Source organism: Myotis brandtii, unplaced genomic scaffold, assembly GCF_000412655.1.
Source record: "Myotis brandtii unplaced genomic scaffold, ASM41265v1 scaffold748, whole genome shotgun sequence".
In the NCBI taxonomy this organism is placed as follows: Eukaryota; Metazoa; Chordata; class Mammalia; order Chiroptera; family Vespertilionidae; genus Myotis; species Myotis brandtii.
Window position 1 is genome coordinate 149,473 of NW_005370982.1, and position 21,987 is coordinate 171,459.

A 21,987-nucleotide genomic window follows, 5' to 3' on the forward strand; every position below is an offset into this window, starting at 1 on the left:
ACGCACAGAGCCTCTAGTGGAATATAAAAGAGTGTGTGTATATGTGACCTATTCAATAAATGATGCCAATCTATTGGCAATTACTTGGAAAAAGTAAGTTAGGTCATTACCTCACAGCATATACTAATATACATTAAAGATATTTTAGAGCTTTAATTATACACAAAAGAGAAATAAAATCATAAATGTATTACAACAATATAAAAGTCTCAAGGCTATTTGTAAAATCTTGAGGAAAGGAAGTCCCTTTAAAGCAGTGGTTCTCAACCTGTGGGTCGCGACCCCTGAAAATACATCCTGCATATCAGATATTTACATTACGATTCATAACTAGCAAGATTACAGTTATGAAGTAGCAATGAAAATAATTTTATGGTTGGGGGTCACCACAACATGAGGAACTGTATTAAAGGGTCGCGGCATTAGGAAGGTTGAGAACCACTGCTTAAAGCAAAACAGAAAACACATGTACTGCAAGGGAAAATATTGAGAAATTTAAGGCTTCTACGCAACAAAAGACCAAAGTAAAAGATAAGCAATAGACTTGTAGGAAATATTTATATAACTAATGAAAAATAAATATATAAAAACTACCTATGGGTAATAAAAAGTCAAAAACCCCAATAGAAAAGTAGACAAAAAATATGAACAGAAATTTCCCAGAAGGTGAAATACAAAAAGCCAATACATACAAAAACAGTCTCAATGGGGAACTTACTATCTCCTAAGGAAACCCTTTATACAACTTTGTAGAAATTTCTTCCTTGAATTGAGTTGAAATCTATGTCTTAGTGAAACATCCATCCATGAGTCCTAAGTCTACTTTCCTGGCCTACATAAAAGAGAATTAAGATAAAAAAGAAGTAATATGTTCAAATATATACAAAAGTTTTTTTAGCAGAAATTGGATTAGATTCCTAATCTCCAAGTGTTCTTTTTACCCACTTCTACTACAGAATTGTGTTCAGCTGAGAGCTGTCATGAAAATGTGAGACCGTAGACCTCCTGCCACTTCCCCTCCAAGTCTTCTTCAGGATCAGCATGCCAAGGTCCCTCAACCATCACTCATAAGATATTTCCAGATTCCTTCTCATTCCTGGGCCCTCTTCCCTTAAATACACAAGAGACTGCTATCAGTTTTTAGTCAGTTCCTTAGGTGATGATTCTTAAATATGTGTTATTATTAGATGTGAGAAAAGTGCAGGAAACCAGCAGATAGGCAGAAGTCATAACAGAAAATATATTAATCTACAAAATTGTCTTGATGATCTGGGGGACTTTCCCAACATCTTTAGATCTTATATTTTCCATTGAGCTTTTGACTCCTATCTCCACCCTTCAAGCATGGTCTCTCTATAGATCATGGCAGCACTCCAAAGCACACAATGGGTTCTTCTATCTGCCCGAGAGCCTTAGGGATCAGAGATTTGGATAGTGGTGGGTAAACATAGTTGTCATTTTGCACATAGCTGGGCCTATCAAGGACCTAGTTCTGGCCAGCATGAATGGTATTAAATCTAAGGCATGCTTGCTTAGTGTTTTCTCTTGGTCCTTCAGATGCCATTTGATCCCATGCTATGTTGGAAATATTTAATTCAAGGCATTTTCTTAGCACTCCCAAACTCAAATATGGCAGGGTGGCGTACTCCCAGCAAGTGGTTTCTTCATTAATGTTCTTCATGTACATCCCACACTGCCATATTTAATCAACACTCAACAGAATTGAGCAAGCAAGTAATTTTAATTGAATGCCAGTATCTTAGAAGAAATAATTCTCCTTATGGTCTTGGTACCATTAGGACCTTATTCTCATATCATACTGAGAGCAGGTAGGTGGAGGTAGTATTCTTTTGCATTGGATTGATGAGCAGAGGCAAATGTTCTATTCCAGAGAAAAATCTGGATTCATGCCCATTTTCCAGTTACTTTGCCACTATATTTTTCTCCCTGAGTATATAGTACACACCTAATTTCTTTTTCCAGACCTGTAAAAGGGATCTCAGGAAAAGAGGTGAGAAACTTATTCACACTGAGGTGCCAGAAACTACTAATAGAATGATTTCCCTGCCAGCCCTACCCTCTATATTTCCATTTTAACTGGGATCAAAGCCCTAAGCCCAGAGTTAAGCCCTCTTGGTTAAATTTCAAGCACTGGTCATAGAAGGAGAAGTAATTTTTAGTGGAAATTTTTCCTACTCTAGAATTCATATTCCATACACTGGGAAGTGTAGTTAAAAGGACAATGAATGAGAAAAACAGAGTTGTAACTGATTCTGCCACCAGTGTGCAATGAATCTTGAAACAAAGTTATTCTGAGACTCAGTTTTCCTATATGTAAAATGAGAAGGGACTCGATGGTCTCTGAACAAATTTTGATTTTCTTTAACATTACAATATCTGCTCAGCTGGGCAGCAATTTATTCATTTGTCTAGAATCAATAAGATAAATTAAAGTGGACAGGACAAAGAAAATCAGGGAACAGGCTTAGGAAAATGTAATCTCTCTTCTCCTCGTGTCTGCACTTGGGTTGAAGTTTCTAAGTGAATATGGTGCCTCTGGGAAAGTGCCTTTGCTTTCTTGGCCCCATTATTAAAAAGTGAAGGAGAAGTAAAGGGAATCATGATGGGAAACAGAGCAGTGCTAATGCCTATATTACATGGGCAAAAGGATAGTGAAAAAAATCAATTTTCCTTCACCAACCAGTTATAGGGTAATTTACTCTCCCCTGAAAATTATCCAAACTATTTTAACTTTGCATCCTGTGTGTCTTTGAATGATTTTCCTCAGGATATATAAAGAAAGCAAAGCAACTTCTTTATGACCTATGTCCCAGATTCATCCTTTGGTAAAATTAAACCTCTCCTGCCATGTGGCTTCAACCCATTTCCTTTTCTAACCTCAGTGAAAATTGATGGCAGCTCTATCTACTGTCTCCTTACCTTCTTAGAAAAGCCCATCATAGTGTCGGCAACAGACTCACTGCTCTGGAAACTCTGTAAGGTGACCAGAATTTCCTCAGCTGGCCAATATTTGAACAGACACACACACACACACACACACACACGAAAAGATTTACAGTTGTATTATAATTTATTATTGTATAATTTTCCATACAAACAACTATAAACTTAGTTTTTTCCCACCCTACATATCTATGTATCCACAGATACTGGATGGACACCAAACCATGTCATATGAGAAATAGTTGAAGGACAAAGGATTCTGTTTCTTTAGCCTAAAGAACGTAAGACTCAGAAAAGCTATGATCAATCTCCTGATTTGAAATTGGAAATAGAACCTTAAAATCCCTCTAAGCCCGGACATCCTGTTGTTTTGTAATTACCTGGGTATCGAATATTGACCTCTTGCCAGACAACAACCAGCTTCTTTGGCACCTTCTGGAGTGTTTCCCTCGTGCTCTAGTGCTGCTAATATTATAGACCAGACCAGTACACTTTGCTCCTATAAGAGTTAATTTAGAATACAGCACTTCTGCTCAAGCTTGAAACAGTAGGAGCCTAGCTAAGCAAAGCCTCTGGCTGCTGAAATCTTATTCTGTAGGCATTATTATCAGACATAATGGAAGCAATTTAGCCAGAACATCATTTCCTTCTCTGTGGTGACAAAGAATAGACTCCACTGTTCATGACAACAGAGCTGGGTTTCTCCTTCTTTTCCTACCATTTAATAGAAAACAATAGCGAATCCAAACACAACCGGCCTTTTCACTCCTATACCATCACACCCCTAAAGTCAATAACAACAAAAGCTGCCAGTGGTTTTCTAAGAAAATAGAAACTTTTCATACACTGCCTGCTATGATTCTGGAGGGAAGCCCACTAGGTCAAATATTTTCATGTCCCAGTTCCCTTCATCTACCCTATCTTGGCACTAAAGGGCATTTTTAAGCAAGAAAGGACTGTTTTCACAGCATGTGAGAATTTATTGTATAAAACCTAAAGAAACTGAAGACCAGCTTGACTGAATAACTTACCTAAGATCACATGGATAATGCCAAACTGACAGCCTCACGAAAGTCAAGATTTCAAAAGTCAGTGTGTCCCACCTTTTCCCAGTGCAGGAAGGAAGCCTGGTGTGGGAGAAGCCAGATGGATAATTAAAACAGGAAAAAGATTGTTCCCTGAGGAAGCTCTCCCCTACTTGATTTTCCACATGTTGGGAGGTGAAGTAGGGGTAAGATTTCAGATTGTGAGAGGGTCTGAGAAAGGAAGTGCCAAGGAATTCGGACTTGATCATGAAGGCAGTGAGGAATCATTTGTAGCTCTTAATACAAGAAGTGGCATGATGAAAGCGGTGATTCCTAGAGGCCCAGTGCATGACATTTGTGCAGGCGGAGGCGGGGGGCGGGGAGGTTCCTCAGCCCAGCCTGCACCCTTTTGCAGTCTGGGAGCCGTTGGGGAATCATGTGGGGAGCAGACCTAAGCTGGCAATTGAACATCCTTAGCACTGCCTTCTGGCTGAGTGCACTGACCACCAAGGGGCAGCTCCTGCGTTGAGCGTCTGCCCCCTGGTGGTCAGTGCTCATTATAGTGACCGGTCATTCCGTTGTTTGGTCGATTTGCATATTACCCTTTTATTATATGGCATGAGTGTGGTATATAGGTAAAGTGGAAAAGGGAAGAATAGGAGCCAATTGTAAAGATGTTTACACTGCATCTTGAAGTACTTAGTCTGAGCAAACATTGTATATGCTCATGAAGTCTGAGAGTCTGTGGTCTGCTTTTGACACCTGAGACCTGTACGTATATGATCATCATGACATCCTGTGCAAACAAAACACTAAATCTCTTGAGTCTTATCTAAAATGGGGTAGAATTGTCATGAGGAGTGCTTTGTAAATGATGAAGCACTAAACAATTGATAATTATTATCTCTCTATTTCTCTTCTGTCTACAGAAAAATAGAATCACTAAATTAAGTAACTTTGTATCAGACCATCTACCAGGTTCATCCTTATCTCTGGGCTAAGATGACATAAGGGAGTGGGCTGATTATGAAAAACAGACCTAAGCCAGATAACTTTGAGTTTTGCTGAGACTGACAAGTAACTTGAGCTTGTTCTCTTCATTTTCACATCTCTAAAGTCAATAAACAACATTTTCTAGGTTTATGGTTCTCAAATTTGGGCACTTATACAGGCAAAGCTTTATCTTTAGAACGTAGATTGGGGGGAGGATGAAGATGAGGTTTGCACTTTTAAATTTTTTTGAGTGCAAATACCAAAGCAACATTAACAGATTCTAAGACTTCAATGACAACCAGTCTTATTTGTGGCTTTGTTTTTCTTTTTTGTTGTGAAAATAGAAGGATTTTTATAATTAGTGCACGATTGAAATTTTTAGAGCCTCTATGTTATGAAGCAAAAAGTTTTTGCCTAAATTAACAGGTTGCAAAAACAGATGCTTTTCAGGTTGTGGTGTATTTATACAATTAAATATTACAAAGCAATAAGAAGGAATGATCTATGACTACCCACCACAGTTTGGATGAATATTTAAGAAGAAAGACACTAAAGAATATGGACTGATTATAATTCAATTTATATAAAGCAGAAAGCCCAGCAAAACTAATCTGTGCTATTAGAAGACAGGATAATAATTACATTTGGGAAGGTTGTGTTGAGAGGGGGTAGAAGAGCCATTTCTGGGGTACGGTAGTGTTCTGTATTTTTATTTGGATGTTGATTATATAGGTGTATTCAATCTGTAGAATTGATCAATCTGTATACTTATATTGTTTGTACACTTTTCTTCATATATACAGTGGGGCCTTGACTTACGAGTTTAATTCGTTCCAAGACCGAGCTCGTTAAGGAGCTCGTTAAGGAGCTCGTTAACTCAAATTACTCTGTCAACTCAATGCAGAGAGACAGCTGGTTTCTCAAAAAACTCGTTAGTCGGGACACTCATAAGTCAAGGCCCCACTGTACTTCAATAAAAGTTTTAATGACTCAAGCAGCCCTGTCCTACAGGAACAAAACAAGTACCATCTGCCAAAATTACGAGGATGTATTCCAAAGCAAGAAGAAAACTCTGTGTAGTGCATCTGACTTCTTAGAATGCCAGAACCACAGACTGTCCAAGCTTGGAAACAACCAAGTTCTCCACCTAAATACTAGAGTATAAATATGAGCACTAGTCACCTCCTCTTTCTGTGCCCTAAGTCCAAAGTGAATGAGCACCATTGTCAGGCCTGGAACTCAGTGTCCTAACTCCTAAGCCATTGTTCTTTGCATTGTACCACACTGCACACTGGTTTCAGAACTTTGCCTGCATACCAAATTACAAAGCCTTGGTGATTGAAAGAAGAAAAGTGCCTTTATACACTACACAAAACTGGAGATAAAGCTCTTTGTGTAGAGCAATTGTGAAGATTTAGAGAGAAAAATGTAAAAACTTTGTTCGCCCCCTCCCATCTTCCCTTTCAAAAAAATATCAAAGCTTAAAATGGTTCCGAATTAAGTGATTACAGTAAGTACTATAATTAACAAACTCATGTTAATTGGACTCTGAGCTCCTTGAACGCTACATAATTATTAAACATTATAAAAGTTCTCTTGTGTACTGATTTCTGATTCCAAGAACCTGCTTAACTACATGGACATGAGCTAAGACTGAAGTTGTTTGCTCTGTTTCTAGAAAAATAGCAGTCCCCTTCTCTGTGCTCTCCTCATCCCCATGTCCTTCCATTTACATCTCATGCAGACCCAGACCCAGAGCCCCTCAATATTTCTAGCTTCCTATTCCACCATTGGGCTTGTATTTGGAGAAACCACAGAAACTAAAGATTAGAGAATTTTAAAATAATATTAATAATGGTGATAAACCAGGGTATGAAAGTAAACAGTGGAAATGGCTTTTGTAAAGAAGTATATGGATAATTACAAAAAAAGACTGTGGCTCTCTCTGTCAGCATTTGACTCAAGGGAGGAAAAGCTAACGGTTCCTGAGACTGATGGCAATGGAAAGCACATGTCCTGAGTTGGCATTGACAATGGCAGAGCAACTTAATGGCTTTCTCTGATGAGACCAATTGATCTAAACATGCCTTTTTTAGCTCCAGGCTTGGTGCCCAGGCACGATGTGGTCTAATGATGGGCAGTATTTATTGTAGGTCAGTGGTTCTCAACCTTGGCTGCACATTAGAATCACCTGGGAATCTTTTTAAAATCCTGATTTCTGGGCCTCATCCTCCGGAAATTCTGTTTCTTTGTTACTAATGTTGTGGCCCCACCCCATAACAATCAGGATTATTACAAATGCAATTTCACACAGTGTCAAGAATCAGCCGTCAGGAGATGCACGTCTGTCCAGTTCCAGCTCTGCCAATAACTGTAAGATATTGCGTAAGTTGCCTCCTCACTCTGAGTCACAAATTTCCCCATCTAAAAAAAGCAAAGATCTGAGTGATTCTATTCATTCTATTGGCGGTATTTCTAGATAACCTAATATGTTCCCTGAAAATACTATATTATTTTACTTATATGTGAAATTTAAAAAATAAATCAAATGAACAAGCAAAACGAAACATATTTATAGATACAGGAAACATACTAGTGGTTATCAGAAGGGGAGGCTTAGGGATGGATAAAATAGATAAAGGAGATTAAGAAGTATAAACTTCCAGTTATACAATAAATAAGTCATGGGGATGTAATATACAGCATAAAGAATATATTCAATAATATTGTAATAACTTTATATAACAAATGGTAATTAGACTTATTGTCATGATCACTTCATAATATATACATATATCGAACCACTATGATATACATCTGAAACTAATAGGACATGATATGCCAATTATACTTTAATTAAAAAATTCTGTCATAAGCTACAAATGGATTAATCTTGACAACATTATGCTAATTAAAATAGCCATTCACAGAAAGACAAATACTAAATCATTCATCTTATATAAGGTATTTAATGTAGTCAAAATCATAGAAACACAAAGTAGAATATGACTAATAGGTGCAGATAGGAGAAGGAAATAGGGAGTTCTTGTTTCAGTTTTATAAGATGAAAAAATTCTAGAGATCTGTATTAGAAGTGTGCATTAATGTACTATATACTTAATGTGGCTAAGATGGTAAATTTTGCTATGTGTTTTATATTACAACTAGAGGCCTGGTGCATGAAATTCGTGCACTGGGGGGGGGGATATCCCTTGCCCAGCCTGCACCCTCTCCAATCTGTGACCCCTCAGGTGATGTCCAACTGCTGATTTAGGCCTGATCCCTGTAGACATCCCTCTCACAATCCAGTACTGCTGGCTCCTAACCACTTGCCTGCCTGCCTGCCTGATTGCCCCTAAACGCTTCTGCCTGCCAGCCTGATCACCCCCTAACTGCTCCCCTGCTGGCCTGATTAACACCTAACTTGTCCCCTGCCAGTCCAATCACCCCAAACTGCCCTCCTCTGCAGGCCTGGTCGCCCCCAACTGCCCTCCCCTACCTGCCATCTTGTGACAATGTGGGGGTGGCCATCTTGTGGTGGTCATCTTGTGATGACGTGGAGGCAGCCATCTTGTGATGACATGAGGGTGGCCATCTTGTGATGTGAGTGTGTGAGGGTAAATTTGCATATTACCTTTTTATTATATAGGATACTATAATAAAAGTTATGTAAATTTGACCACTTTCTCAAAATATCTTATTGTTCTATACTCATCCTTCTTCTAGTGATGATGCAAGCTGATACAATGCCTATGTGATGAGATGCAGTGAGGTGCATGATGTAGGCATTGTGACATAGCTTTAGGCGACTATACGGGCTACTTGACACAGCACTGCGATGCCTAGTCAGTCTGGTAACCAAGATGGCAGCTCAGTGACTAACTGGAGGGACATATACAGTGTGGAGATGCTGGACAAAGGGGTGATTCATCCCATGTGGAATGGAATAGGTGAGTGAGGGATTTCATCACACTACTCAGAATGGTAAGCAATTCAAAACTTATGAGTTATTTGTTTCTGGAATTTTCATCAGTTTCTATGTCAGTCAGCATCTCTGAGCCTATCAACAGGGGCCTGATCAGAAAGGCAGGGCTGATCAGCAGCCCTGGTGGAGGCCTGGAGAGAAATGGAGGCACAGCTGCTGGAGAGAAAGGGAGAGGCAAGTGCTGATCAACAGCTGCCACAGAGGCTATGCATCAGACCCTGCTTCTCTCTTCAGGCCTCTCTCTGGGCCTGATCCGCAGCCCCCTCAGCAGTCAGTGCTGGGTCACCACACCTGAAGCCTGCAGCAGTCAGTGCTGGGTCACCATGGCAATCCAGCACTGACTGCAGGACTGACTTCCAGTTGGTGGAGCCTCCGGTCATGACAGACCCAACATTTTTTTTTTTTTATATTAGGATAATAAAAACAAACATGTTTTAAAAATAAAGAAAAGAAAACCTGCTGAGCAGAAGCCAGACACAAAACAGTACATACTGTATGATCCCATTTACATGAAATTTTAGAATAGACAAAACTAAGCTATAGAGGCAGAACACAGATCAGTGGGCTGGGGGTGAAAGAGGAAACTGACTATTAAAGGCCACAAAGAAACTTTCTAGGATGATGAGAGTCATTTACCGTATATCTTCATTGTGGTGGTGGTGGCTATTTGGATATACACATTTGTCAAAATTTATCAAACTATACATTTAAAATGGGTGTGTTTTATCATATGTATATTTTACCTCAGATAAAATTGAGTTTAAAAAACCAAAAAAGGTGAAGTTTTGATAAGCCAGCTGTTCTATCTTATAGCCTAGGGCAGTGGTCGGCAAACTCATTAGTCAACAGAGCCAAATATCAACAGTACAACGATTGAAATTTCTTTTGAGAACCAAATTTTTTAAACTTAAACTATATCGGTAGGTACATTGTTATTAACTTAATTAAGGTACTCCTAAGCTGGCCTTTGCTAAAAACGTCCTCAATCTGATTGAGGTATGTTCGCTGAGGTCGACCCCTTCCAACTCTCCCATCCAAATAGACGAGTGTGGATACTTGTCTCAGATAGACGAGTGTGGATGGGAGAGTTGGAAGGGATTGACCACAGCGAACGTACCTCAAAACAATGTACCTCCCCCGCGCTGCATATCCCACTGCCCGCCTGTGCCGGGTCTCCCGTCGACCGACCAACCGACACCCCCCACTTCTTCAAAATAGACTCGCCCAGGCCAAAAACCGACTTCTGCGCATGGGCCACAAAGTTTCAATTGCACTGTACATGCGTGCCGCACGTGGTTTTTTGTGGAAGAGCCACACTCAAGGGGCCAAAGAGCCGCATGTGGCTCGCAAGCCGCGGTTTGCCAACCACTGGCCTAGGGGAACAGATATCTAAACTATTCTCATCCCCTATGGTGAACTTGCATTTTTGGAGAATTTTTTTTTTTTGAAGTTGACCTAGAGAAATCCATCACATTATGATCCTCCATTGTTATATTTCTATTATTTAGAAAAATGAGAAATGAGAAATAAATATAACCCCTACCTCATCCCTAACATAACATTTGGAAAGAATTACACATGCTGTAAAATTTATTTCTAACAAATGTCTCCACCATTTTTGTACCTGAGAAAAGTCTTAATTTTCTAGGCCTGCTTTAAAATTTTACATCTACTTATATAATACTAATACTTTTAGTTTTTACCAATTTGCATTTTTATAATCTAACAAGTCTGATTCCAAGTGATTGTATCTCCTAATAAAATAAACTATCACAATTTTTTCTGTGTTTGTTTGAAATTGTCTCCACCCATCAAAATTGGATAAACCCTCAAATCTGATCCCAAATCAGATGGTGCTTTCTTATTACAATACTAGAGGCCTGGTGCATGAAAATCGTGCATGGGGGGGTCTCTCAGCCCAGCCTGCACCCTCTCGAACCTGGAACCCCTCGGGATTGGGCCTATACTGGCAGTCAAACATCCTTCTCGCAATATGGGACTGCTGGCTCCTAACCTCTTGCCTGCCTGCTGGCCTGATTGCCCTAACCACCTCTGCCTGTCGGCCTGATCGCCGCCTAACTGCCCTCCCCTGAAGGCCTGATCACCCCTAACTGCCCTCCCCTGCCGGCCTGATGGCCCCTAACTGCCCTCCCCTGCTGGTCTGATATAATTAGCATATTACCCTTTTATTAGTATAGATTGGGAATTCAGGAGAAGGAAAGAGAATGGTAACAAGAGAATACTAAAAGATACAGAGGAGTGAGAGTAAAATAGAGGAGAACTCAATGCTTCAAAGCAGCAGAACATTTCAAAGATCATCTCTAGTCCAATTCTCCCATTTTAAAGATAATGAGACTGAGGCTCAGAGAGGGCAACAGACACTTCCACATCACACAATGAGTACGTGACATAGCTAGGCCCAGAATTAGGTTATCTGGATTCTAAAAACAGTACTCTTTGCACCGTTAATGCAGTCTGGATGAAGGTAGCCTGAAAGTTTTTACAAGAAAAGAATGGAAAAGTGGAATCAGAAGGAAACTAAGAAGCACTGGAGGGGATAATGGTACAGGAAAACAGAAGAAAAGAAAACTGGCCAGATAGTACAAGGGTCAAACCACCTTGACCCCTTTTCCTAAACAATCTCTGATCATGGGCAAACATCCTCATTTACTTCCTTGACAGTGTCTTTCCCACAGTTATGAAAAAAAACACAGGAAGATCTAAGGAAACCTATTTGGAGAAGCAAAGCTAAAGTGGGTAGGATCTCAAAATATACTTAACATGCATAGATTTCCTTCCCATCCAGAGGTGCCAGACAGACTGGGGCCAAATTCGGTTCTGTCTATGGTCAGTGACTGCCCTGAGGTTGGAAAGAGCCAGGGAATAACAAAGAGCTACAAGTTCACCTCTCAGAGATAAGAATCTTCCCCACTTATTCACCCCTCCCTCTGCTCACTGCTATGGTGTCCAGCCACAGCTTTGAAAGTCTCCTTCCCCTTTGAAACACTTTATTATTAATTATTGGGCGGGGGAGGGGGGAGGAGACAGGAGTCAATTGAGTATCAAGCCACGCTCAATTTACTAGTATTAGAATAAAGAAAAGCAAGATGAGGAAGAGTTGCAAGGTGATCAGGAGGATCAAGAGACATGATTCCAACAGTGCAGCCTAATGCTTAAGAACATAAATTAGAACATAGTTAAGAACATGAGGTAGACTGCATCCATTCAAATTATGGCTACCACTTACAAGCTGTGTGTCTAGGGCCAGTCACTCTGTTCCTTTGTGTCTCAGTTTCTTGATATGTAATAAGAAATAATAATACTTCCCTAAGAAACTGTTGGGAGGTTAAATAAGCTAATAAAATTTCTAATTTATTTGAAAAGATAAAGGCACTTCTATGTTCATTGCAGCATTATTTACAATGGTCAAGACACAGAAACAAATGAAGTGTCCCTCAATAGATGATTGGATAAAGAAGGTGTGGTACATATACACAATGGAATACTACTCAGTCATTAAAAAAGATAAAATATTGTCATTTGCAACAACATGGATGGATTTTAAGAATAGCATGTTAAGTGGAATCAGTCAGGCAGAAAAAGTCAAGAACCATATGATTTCACTAATATATGGGCTATACAATTGAAAGCAACAAGTGAACAAACAAGAAAAACAAATAAAAACTCATAGACACAGATAACAGTATGATGGCTACCAGAGAGAAAGGGGTGTAGGGATAGTAAAGAGTAAAGGGGGTCAAATATATGGTGACAGGAGAAGATTTGATGTTTGGTAGTAAACACATAATGCAATCTACAGATGATGTATGATATAATTGTACACTTAAAATCTATATAATCTTATTAACCAACTAGTGGCCCAATGCACGAAATTCATACAAGGGGCTCCTAGGGCCAGGGCAGCAGACCCGGCTCTCGTAGAAGCAGCACTGACCCTTGCAGCAGCAGCCCCAGCCGCCACGCCTGCCCTCACAGCAGCAGTCCCGCAAGGATTTCTGGAAGGACATCCGGTCTAATTAGCATATTACACTTTTATTATTATAGATGTCATTCCAATAAATTTAATAAAAAATAAAGTAAAGTATTTAAAGCAGTACCTGGCATATAGTAAACACTTAATAAATGTTAACTCATTTTCATATTCAGATCTCTGCAGGAATATTATGGGGAAAGTGAAGCTAATTATATTCTGCATGGCCCAAAGTATGGGTTTAGATTTTTAGGATTAGTGTGTGATAGCCCAGGGAGATAAGGTCTAAATTGAACATGAGGAAGATCTTTTAATAGAGTTTTCCTAAGGTGGAATAATCTACCTCCTAAGCTAGTGATGTACAACCATAAACTGGACAACTACCTGGCAAGACGGAAATATAAGAGTTAAATAAAGGAAGGACCGGGTTTTAAATGCTCTTCATAGACTCTTACCTCTAGCCAGGAGAGACTATTGTTTCATAAGGCTGATAAGAAATAGCTCATATCACCAAACAGGGAGCTGGGATCCAAGTAGAAGTGAGAAAATGCAGTCTCCATTGGAGAGAGATCTGTATGGTAGCCAGACACACCAGTGCTGCCAGCATCAAGAAATTCCACCCCTATTTAATCATTTGAGAAATCCTGAAAGAAGACAGAGAGCTCTTTGCCTATGTCTTTGCTAAAATAATCTTTGGAAAAGTACAGATAGGAAACCACATAAGTTTAGACTGGGCCTGAAGATTACAGAGCAGTACTAAGAACTAGATGTGTGAATGCCTGTTGGATATTCTTTAAAACAGATTAAAAGGAAATATTCATTTTACCAGATCAATGCCATAATACTAAATATCAGGTGCATAATTCTAGCCAGATTTCCAGAGATGCCAATAATATTTTGTGTGACTTTGGGCAAGTCTCCTCCTCTCTAGGCCTAACTGTAACCTAAGGGGATGAGACAAGTGGGCTTTAGATTGGGGTGACCATATAATATACCATCAAAACTGAGAAATCATAGTCAGTTTGTGTCAACAGGTAACACTGGGCTATACTGGGAAAACTGGGATGTATGGTCACCCTAAGGATGACATTGCAGCTCTGACCATCTAAGGCCATATAACTCTATAAGTGGGACAAGGAATCCAAATATTTTATCTTGGGATTTCAGAACAAATGTTTGACTCCTAGATGGTTGCAAGAACATTGGTGGCACTTTAAATGCCAAGTTGATAAATTGGAACCTTACTATTTAAAGGAGCTCATCCCAGGCCCCTTAGATATGTTACATTATCTACTTAGAAAAGGAAAAGGAAAAGGCAGGGTTAACTTCCTAAGATTCCCTGCTCCTTAGAGATTACAATTAGCCTGGAAATGATGTCTGAGAGTCATGAACTCTCAGAAATTGGAAAGCCCTAGATATAATCTTGTAGTCCAATGTGCTTCCACCTATTTTCTTTTTAATTTTAGTAGTTGGATCATCATTTCAAATTAGTCTCAACTCTAAACTCAATACCCTATATAATACAAGCCTAATATGCAAATTATCCCCTCTGGTGGTCATTCGACCGAGAGTTTGACCGCTTGCTATGACGTACGCTGACCATCAGGGGGCGATGCAGAACATGGCAGGCATCAGTGATGCACTGCAACCTCTCACTGGCTACCTGGAGGTGGGGATGATGGGGATGAAGGTGCAGTGAGAATGTGGGATGTCCACCAAGCTCATTCTCACTCCCTCTGCTACCCTCCCCCAAGACGCCAGGGCTGCCACACTGGGGAAGTCCCCCTCCCCCCCACTAAAAGGAGCCTGCCCTGCACCCGAGCGGCCTCTTCCAGGTGAGCAAGGCCTCAGCCGCTGGGACCACAGGGGCCGGTCGGGCTCCCCGTGAGCCCGAGGGTTCACGCAGGAGCCGGTCTGCAAGGCTGGCCAGGAGAGAGCTCACTGCCTGCCTGACTTCAGTGCGGTGCCACTGGGCAGCCCAGAGGCCTACACTGCGCCCAGCCTGCGGTGTCCAGCTGTGCTCACTGCATCTCCACATGGGCACTCGGGTGCCGTGACTCAGGTGGAAAGGGGCACACGGGGACCTGGGGGCCCAGGTGCTTCCCAGGGCCCAGAAGTCAACTGGGACCCCCCCCACTTCCATGCCAGATGCTCATGCTCAGGCCTAGGGACCACACCCATGCACAAATTTCGTGCACCAGGCCTCTAGTACAAAATAAATAAGAGCAGAACTTCTCTGGTAGAAGGAGGTGCAGGTAGAAAGACCAAATCCTGACTTACTTGGCCTCCCCTCATTCCCACATCTGAAACCCTAGAGGCCAGCATTGCACAGTTCAACAGTCTGATCTGATTTCAAAAACACCAGGCCAAATCCAAAGAGCTGGCTTTGCATCCAAGATATGTGGAATGCTGAGCACTGTGTGCAATGAGAAGAGCATTTTACAAAAAGGCAGAGAGGGAGGACAGTAGTAAAGCCTATACAAATTGAGGGAACCTCTACAAAGTTAGACAAAGACTTCAAAACAGAGACTGGGGCTATCAAATACAAGAGAAAAATAATGGATTTTGAACACCTCACCATCCCAATCACCAAGCCTCTGCTCCCACTCCACCTGCCATTCAGAGACTCAGTGTCCTGTCTTTTTGTATCCCTAAACAAAAGAAAATAAGTCCAAGAACTTCATTTTAGCTTAATCTTAAATATTTCAGCTTTTTTCCCTTTTGGGAAGAGGTCCATTAGGTTCACTAGTAGAAAATACTTGATTTTCCAAAGGATTTCTAGTTAGAGATTAGTGTTTGAGCCATCATGATTCAGATAATTCAGGGTACCACCATGAAGATGACACCTACCTTTGAGGACCAGCTAATTTCCACATTAGCCTCTTGAAATAGTGGAGAGACAGATACATAGTGGTATCCTTCCCTTGCAGGCACCACAATTTTTCTTCATAAAATCTCTATGTTCATGTTTCAACTAGTTTTACTTAACAGCTTCTCTTCTGCCTTAGAACTTTAATAAACTTCATCTATATGTATATGTAGCAAGTGCTATTTCCTGGGATCACAAAATCCTTGAATAACAAATAGGAAATCTGAGACCCCACAGAACTTTCCCAAGATCTGTCTTCCTTCAATTGTTTTTATCTTTACTCTTTCATATCATTACCAGAAAGCCTAGCATGGACTTAAAATGTCACCAGATAATAAAGTTGTTTTCTTTTTTGTTTCTTTCTTTTTATTTATTTATTTATTTTTTCTTTTTTGTTTCTTTCTTAGCTGGAGCCTCTTGCTCCCTAATTTAATTAAGCCATTAACATACAGGAGTGGGCAGAAGTAGGTTTGCAATTGTGCATACACAAAACCTGGAGTTTATTCTTATATTATTACTATTTAATAATTATTGTATTTTTAGTTTGTATTATACCTGTAAACCTACTTTTACCAACCCCTATATTATATCCAGAGAAGGATGATTAAGAGAGAGAAGGGATTTAGTACTTCAAATCTCTACATGACTGCTACAGGGAAAAGGTAGGAACTTTATTCTTTGTAATTTTTTACTTCTTTCTGAATATTCCCAGTAGTAGGGGAGTCTCCGACCCCCAAGTTAGCCCATTTCATTTGCAGCAGCTAAAATGGTTGGAATGTTCTTGTGTGTAAATGGCCCTTCAAACACTTGTAGACAGCTTTCATACAACTTCCCACCCCATCTCAAAGAGCTTTTCCTTCTCCCAGCTAAAAGTCCCTACATTTTTTTGTTCCTTAACTGAAAAAAAATTCAAGAACCCTCTCCATCCAATTTTTATCTCTTATGAAAACATTGTACCCTGTCAGTGTCCCTTTGAGAATGTGGTGCCCAAAGTCAAGCTGCAGTACACCAGGTAGAGTCTGACCAGTGAAGAAGAGAGTAGAATCTTTCTGGGTCTTTCTGTTTTTGTTTTTTTTCTAGGTCTGAATATTATTTTTTAAATATAATCAAAATATGTGTTTTACTTGCCTGTAAGTTGAATATGTCAGCAATATATGTCAGTACAAAGATCCCTATCTTTTGTCTTTTTCACAAATATGCATCTATAAGCCATGTCTTCCAATTATTTTCTTAAGGGTTTTATTTCCCCCTTTCTCTTTGGGAGGAGGAGTACCCAAAGTTACAAGCTTGTATTTATATTTATTAACATTCTCATTGCCCTTTTGAATACCAATTCTATAACTGACCATATCTTCCTTCTTTTAATTGAATATTTTCTCATTATGCCACAAATATTGTCCTCCTATACAAGCACAAAATTATTGAAGAAAATGAAGCCAACACCTAGTGTTTTTTCCTCTTTAGAAATTGTCCTCCAGACACATATCCATTCTAAAAATATATTTTATGTGTGCCCCTTAACCAGCAGTTCTGAAGCCATTCCAAACACTTACAAGCCCCCTAGGTCTAATCTTCATCTTTCTCTAACAGGAAGAGACTTTACTCAATTCCTCAGGAGACCCTAGTATTCTATTTCTCCAGCATTCCCCTTTGTTTAAATTTCAGAAATCCTACTGCAAAAAGAAACTGCATTATTCTGCCAATCCTATCTTCAGTGAACTAACAGCAGTTCTAATGATTATGGATTTCTCTTCTAGGAGTTTAGGTAATGAACTTGTAAATAATTAATCCTAGATTCTTACAAAGAGCAACAGCAAGAACAGAGGTTTTGTAATACTTTTCCTTCTTTTTGAAATACAGGACTACAACTGGCCATCTCTAGATATGTGACATCTCTGTGACTACTTAGTGAGTATTTTCAGTGATTCATTATTTCTCATCCACATGTTTTCTCAGTGCCCAGGGAAACCATTCTAGCTGGGAGACTTGCACCTAATTCCAGCAGTAAGGTGCTCTCTTTCCATCTCCAATCCACAGCAAATGTCATATTACTACCAATATTTGGTTTACTTTTTCTAATCTGGTATTGTCTTTCTTCTTGACAAAGAAGATGGAAGCCAAATACAAGTTTTTCCTCTCATTTACAATTAAAGATCCAAGGCTCAAGAGAATAAGGGAACACAGTGTATTTGTGGTAGGGCCAAGACTAAAGACCAGTTATTCAGATATCCATCTCTCTTTGAACTCTACCACAGATATATCAAAAAAAGAGTTTTTAAATGACTAACACATGATGTATTATCATCCTCATTATGTTGGAATTATCTCAATGGACCTTTAGAAGTCCTTGAGGTCCAAAGAATTTAAATAATTTGACCAAGAACATACAGTACACCTCCAGATTCTTACCGGTGATATAAAGTTTAGGTTCAACAGGAAGCCTGGAAAGAATGGGAATGGGTATTACAATTCCAAGAAGTGAAAACTGGGTGATGAAGGAAAATGCAGATGACAACTAAAAATAAGCTGTTAAGATTTTCCAGTTGTGTCTAGTGCCCACTACCTTGTCCAAATCTAGTACACATTGGGAATTGGCTGGGGAATCTTGGGTGGAAAGTTTGGCTCTGAGATTTTCTGGATACATTAGAGTCACAAGAGCTCTAAAGGCTGCAAACTAAGCCACCTCCAGACTCCAGTACAGGCAGCTAATTACGGACTGGTGCTAATTACAGTCTTGTTAGCGATTTCCACCATTTGGCCCTGTGGCAAAAGGTTGAGGATCCTCTAGGTTTTCCAGGCTGGAAAAGCAATCACTACCCAAAGCAGCAGGCACCATCTACCAGAGCAGTCACTTCACCTGTTTTTCCTTTTTAGAAAAGTGTACCAAGTCTGACCCAAAGAATGGCTGCTGCGTTTAGTTGGGGCTTTCTCTGTTTTTGTTTGTTTGTTTTTGTTTCGTGGAGTTTTTCAAAATACAACTTAAAAATATTGGGGACAGACAACTTCAAGAATTATAAACGACAACACATTTGAAAAAAAAAAAAAAAACTACACCCAAAAAAAGAAAGTAAATGGAATCCTCTGTCCCTTTCTTTTTTTCGAAGTACCCTCCACAGGTCAGAGAAAGACTACAGATGTGTCTTTTCCCTTTAATTGCTCAATTCCTCACAATTTACAGACTTAATCTTAGGAATACACTTTGCACTCTGCGGCTCCACCCGAGGAGTTATGGCTGTACAACAGAGGGGGAAATGCAACGCTCCCTGTCCTGGAATAAAGATATCACTCTCAGAGGGGAATTTTTCTAGATCTTTTGCAGCGAGTGTATGTTCTCTGTTAGGAAAGTCAGCTAAGGACTACCAACCATTACGCACAAAAATTCCCTGTCACAGGCTTGGCCACTCTCGCCCTGGGGCCTCCTAGTTTTGTGCATCCAGAACAGTTTCTCTTCGCTGGCTCACCGCAGACCACGGTAGTTTCCAGCTATAGTTGGCTGCAGGTCTGGCTCAGAGGTGCGCCTGGCAAGCCACAGGCCAATGAAGAGCTCTTATTCTCTCTGTGGCACCCCTGACCTGACTTCTTTCGCGTGAGCTGAGAGGTTGGAGCACCAGGAACACACGCAGCGCTCAGTCAGCTGTGAGACGACCAGTCGCTTACCTGAAGTCCCGAGCAGGGTGATCAGGAAGTGGAAAGCCAAGACAGTCAGGGCACCATGACCATGGCGAGGTGCAAACATCGTGGGGCACAGAGTGCAGTGCCAGGCTCTCACTTCCCCTTGAGTTATTTCGCTCCTCCTTCCTAAGAAAAAGGCAGGGAGTGGGGGATCAAGGGTTTAAGGTAAGGGATCTAAACTGTGTCCTCTGATTTCTCAACTCTGAATTCCGATCCTACCGCCCCTTCCAGGTCCCCTCCCTTGCTACTCTCTCAGCCTAGGGCCCCCCTCTTTCCCAGAGACCTCTCCTCAGGCCTCAGAGATACCAAGCTATTCCGAGCTATTCTGTGAGAAGAGCACAGTCTGGCAGGAGCTCTCGCTCTCTGCCTAACACCCTATCTCCTCCCAGGTCCACAAGTCCCTGACAACCTTTGGTGGCAGGTGAGCTGTCCAGGTTCAGAGCGCCCCTACACCGAACCTGCAACTGGGGGAGTCGATGCTGGCACAAGTACGGCTCAGCTTCTCTGAGGAGCTCCCAACTTCTTTCTGCAACCCTGTTGAGAGGAGGCGAGGCAGCAAAGTCTGTCTCTGAAGGGAGGAAGTTCAGGACAAAGGTGAGGGGGATGGGAAGGGGGGAAGAACCAGGAAAGGGAGGCTGGAGGGCAGCGTGAAAAATCCCAGAAGAGGCTAGTGCAGCTATCCAGGAGAGCGTCCCTAAGGGACTGATAGCCCTAGGGGTAAGCGCCTCAGTGTACTAGGGAGGGGGCGTCTGATGGAGCTGCATTTCCCTTTCCTCCTTTCAGGAGCTCACCAGTTCCCTCCCCCAGGCTGACTTCTTGGCCTGAGTTTGGTACGGTATGTATCCGGGAAGGATGTGGGGGGTTCTTTGGGCAGGGAGAGGAAACACAGACGTCAGCGCAAGTGCTCCCCAAGGAGAACAGTTCTGGAGTTGGCTTCAAGCCTTCTGAGGCAGGAGATTACTGTCTGTTCAGAAGGTGAGGGCTGGGGCAAATGGGTACCGCAATCTGCTTTGGCTAGGCTGGGTAGGAACAGACAGAGAAAACAGCACTCTGAAGGCTGGAGAGGTTATGAGCATAGATTCTATTGAAGTAATTGGCAAGCAGCAAGGGACATGTGGTTGGAAGTGTTGGGGACTACAATGAGTGGAGAGTCCCAGACTTCATGAGCCAGATGGATCCCTTACAGATCTCTAATCCTAAAGCTCTGTGATACAAAAGAGGATATTGAGGCACAAAGAGGTCATTTGCCTTTCCTTGGGTAACCTGGCAAGACAGAGTGGATACCTGGACCAGAATGAATCTTTTTAATTCCTTTACTCCTCTCTCTTCCCCATGAAGGGAGATTGGGTTGTGGAAAGAGGAGAGTGGGATGTACACTGCCTCTGGGAACTTGGGGGAGAAGGAGACACCCCAGACTGACACTCTACTTCCACCTTCCTCTTCCTCGATTCCTTGAAACTGTGGAAAGAAAATCCAAGCAGCCACCTGAGTCCCTCACAAAGCTGGACTTGGGAAACAAGGGTTCTGCTCCACACACCATTATTCTCCCTGGCAGGCTGCTGGCCAAGAGAAACTGAATCAGAGAAAGAATAAATAACTGACCTCAGATCTCACACCTAGGAAGTGGTAGGCCTGGATTCGTACTTAGATTTGCTTGATTTCAGAGCTCACATTCAAACCATTGAGATTATACATGTGAAAGTATTTTACCAATGTAAAGAACTAATAAAACCAGAAGCCTTTCAGGAGTTTCTCAATCTAACCCTTTAATTTTATGCAGATGGAAAAACAGAAGTACAGAGAAGGGAAAGGACATGTCCAAGATCACTCAGTGACTTAATGACAAGGCAAGGCTAGAACTGAGAGACCTTGCAGCTTAATCCAGGGCCCTTCCTATTGTAACATGCTTCAGTTCTCAGCTTTGTCTCTCATACAGAAAATAGTTTGTAATTATTCCATTGGGAATTATTTTATGAGTCTCCATTTTGATGCTTACACTAGGAAGTGGTGGCCAGAAAAGGGTTGTGTACAATGAGCTAGATTGTAAAACCAGAGGGAAAATTGAAAGGACTCAGTGAGATATGAGATGGGTTGAGAAGCAGAAATCAAAGCCAGAGGAGAACATGGCAGAGATCATTCACATTATTATGGATTCAACATGGAGAAAGCCTGCTTGTGAAGTAAAACCAAGAGGCAGTCCCTTCCTTTGCCTCTGGAGAGATTGTGTGGTGATGCAGAATTATCCCAGACTAAATTAGCTGTCTCCTCTATCTCCTCTTCTCCCCAGCTGCCAAAAGGTCTGTCATACTTGTTAAATTATAAGTAATTAAATAAATAAGAATAAATTTTGGAATGATTTTATTTTTATTTATTTTTTTAATTAAATCTTTATTGTTCAGATTATTACAGTTATTCCTCTTATTTCCCCCCATAGCTCCCCCCCCCCCGGTTCCCGCCCCCCCCCCCACTGTCCTCATCCATAGGTGTA

At 41.0% G+C, this 21,987-nt stretch overlaps 1 protein-coding gene across 1 annotated transcript in view; it reads right to left on the reverse strand.

Annotated features, from left to right (window-relative positions):
* The window catches only part of LOC102256975 (vascular endothelial growth factor receptor 1), a 162,596-nt gene extending 142,367 nt beyond the window's left edge, over positions 1-20,229 (reverse strand). Inside the window, exons 1-2 of the mRNA XM_014530616.1 lie at positions 19,909-20,229; positions 19,485-19,625 (exon numbers count right to left, since the gene is read on the reverse strand). Coding sequence (XP_014386102.1) covers positions 19,485-19,563 — 79 coding nt within the window. The 5' untranslated portion in view covers positions 19,564-19,625; positions 19,909-20,229. The remainder of the gene's footprint in view (positions 1-19,484; positions 19,626-19,908) is intronic.
* Positions 20,230-21,987: the final 1,758 nt, after the last annotated feature.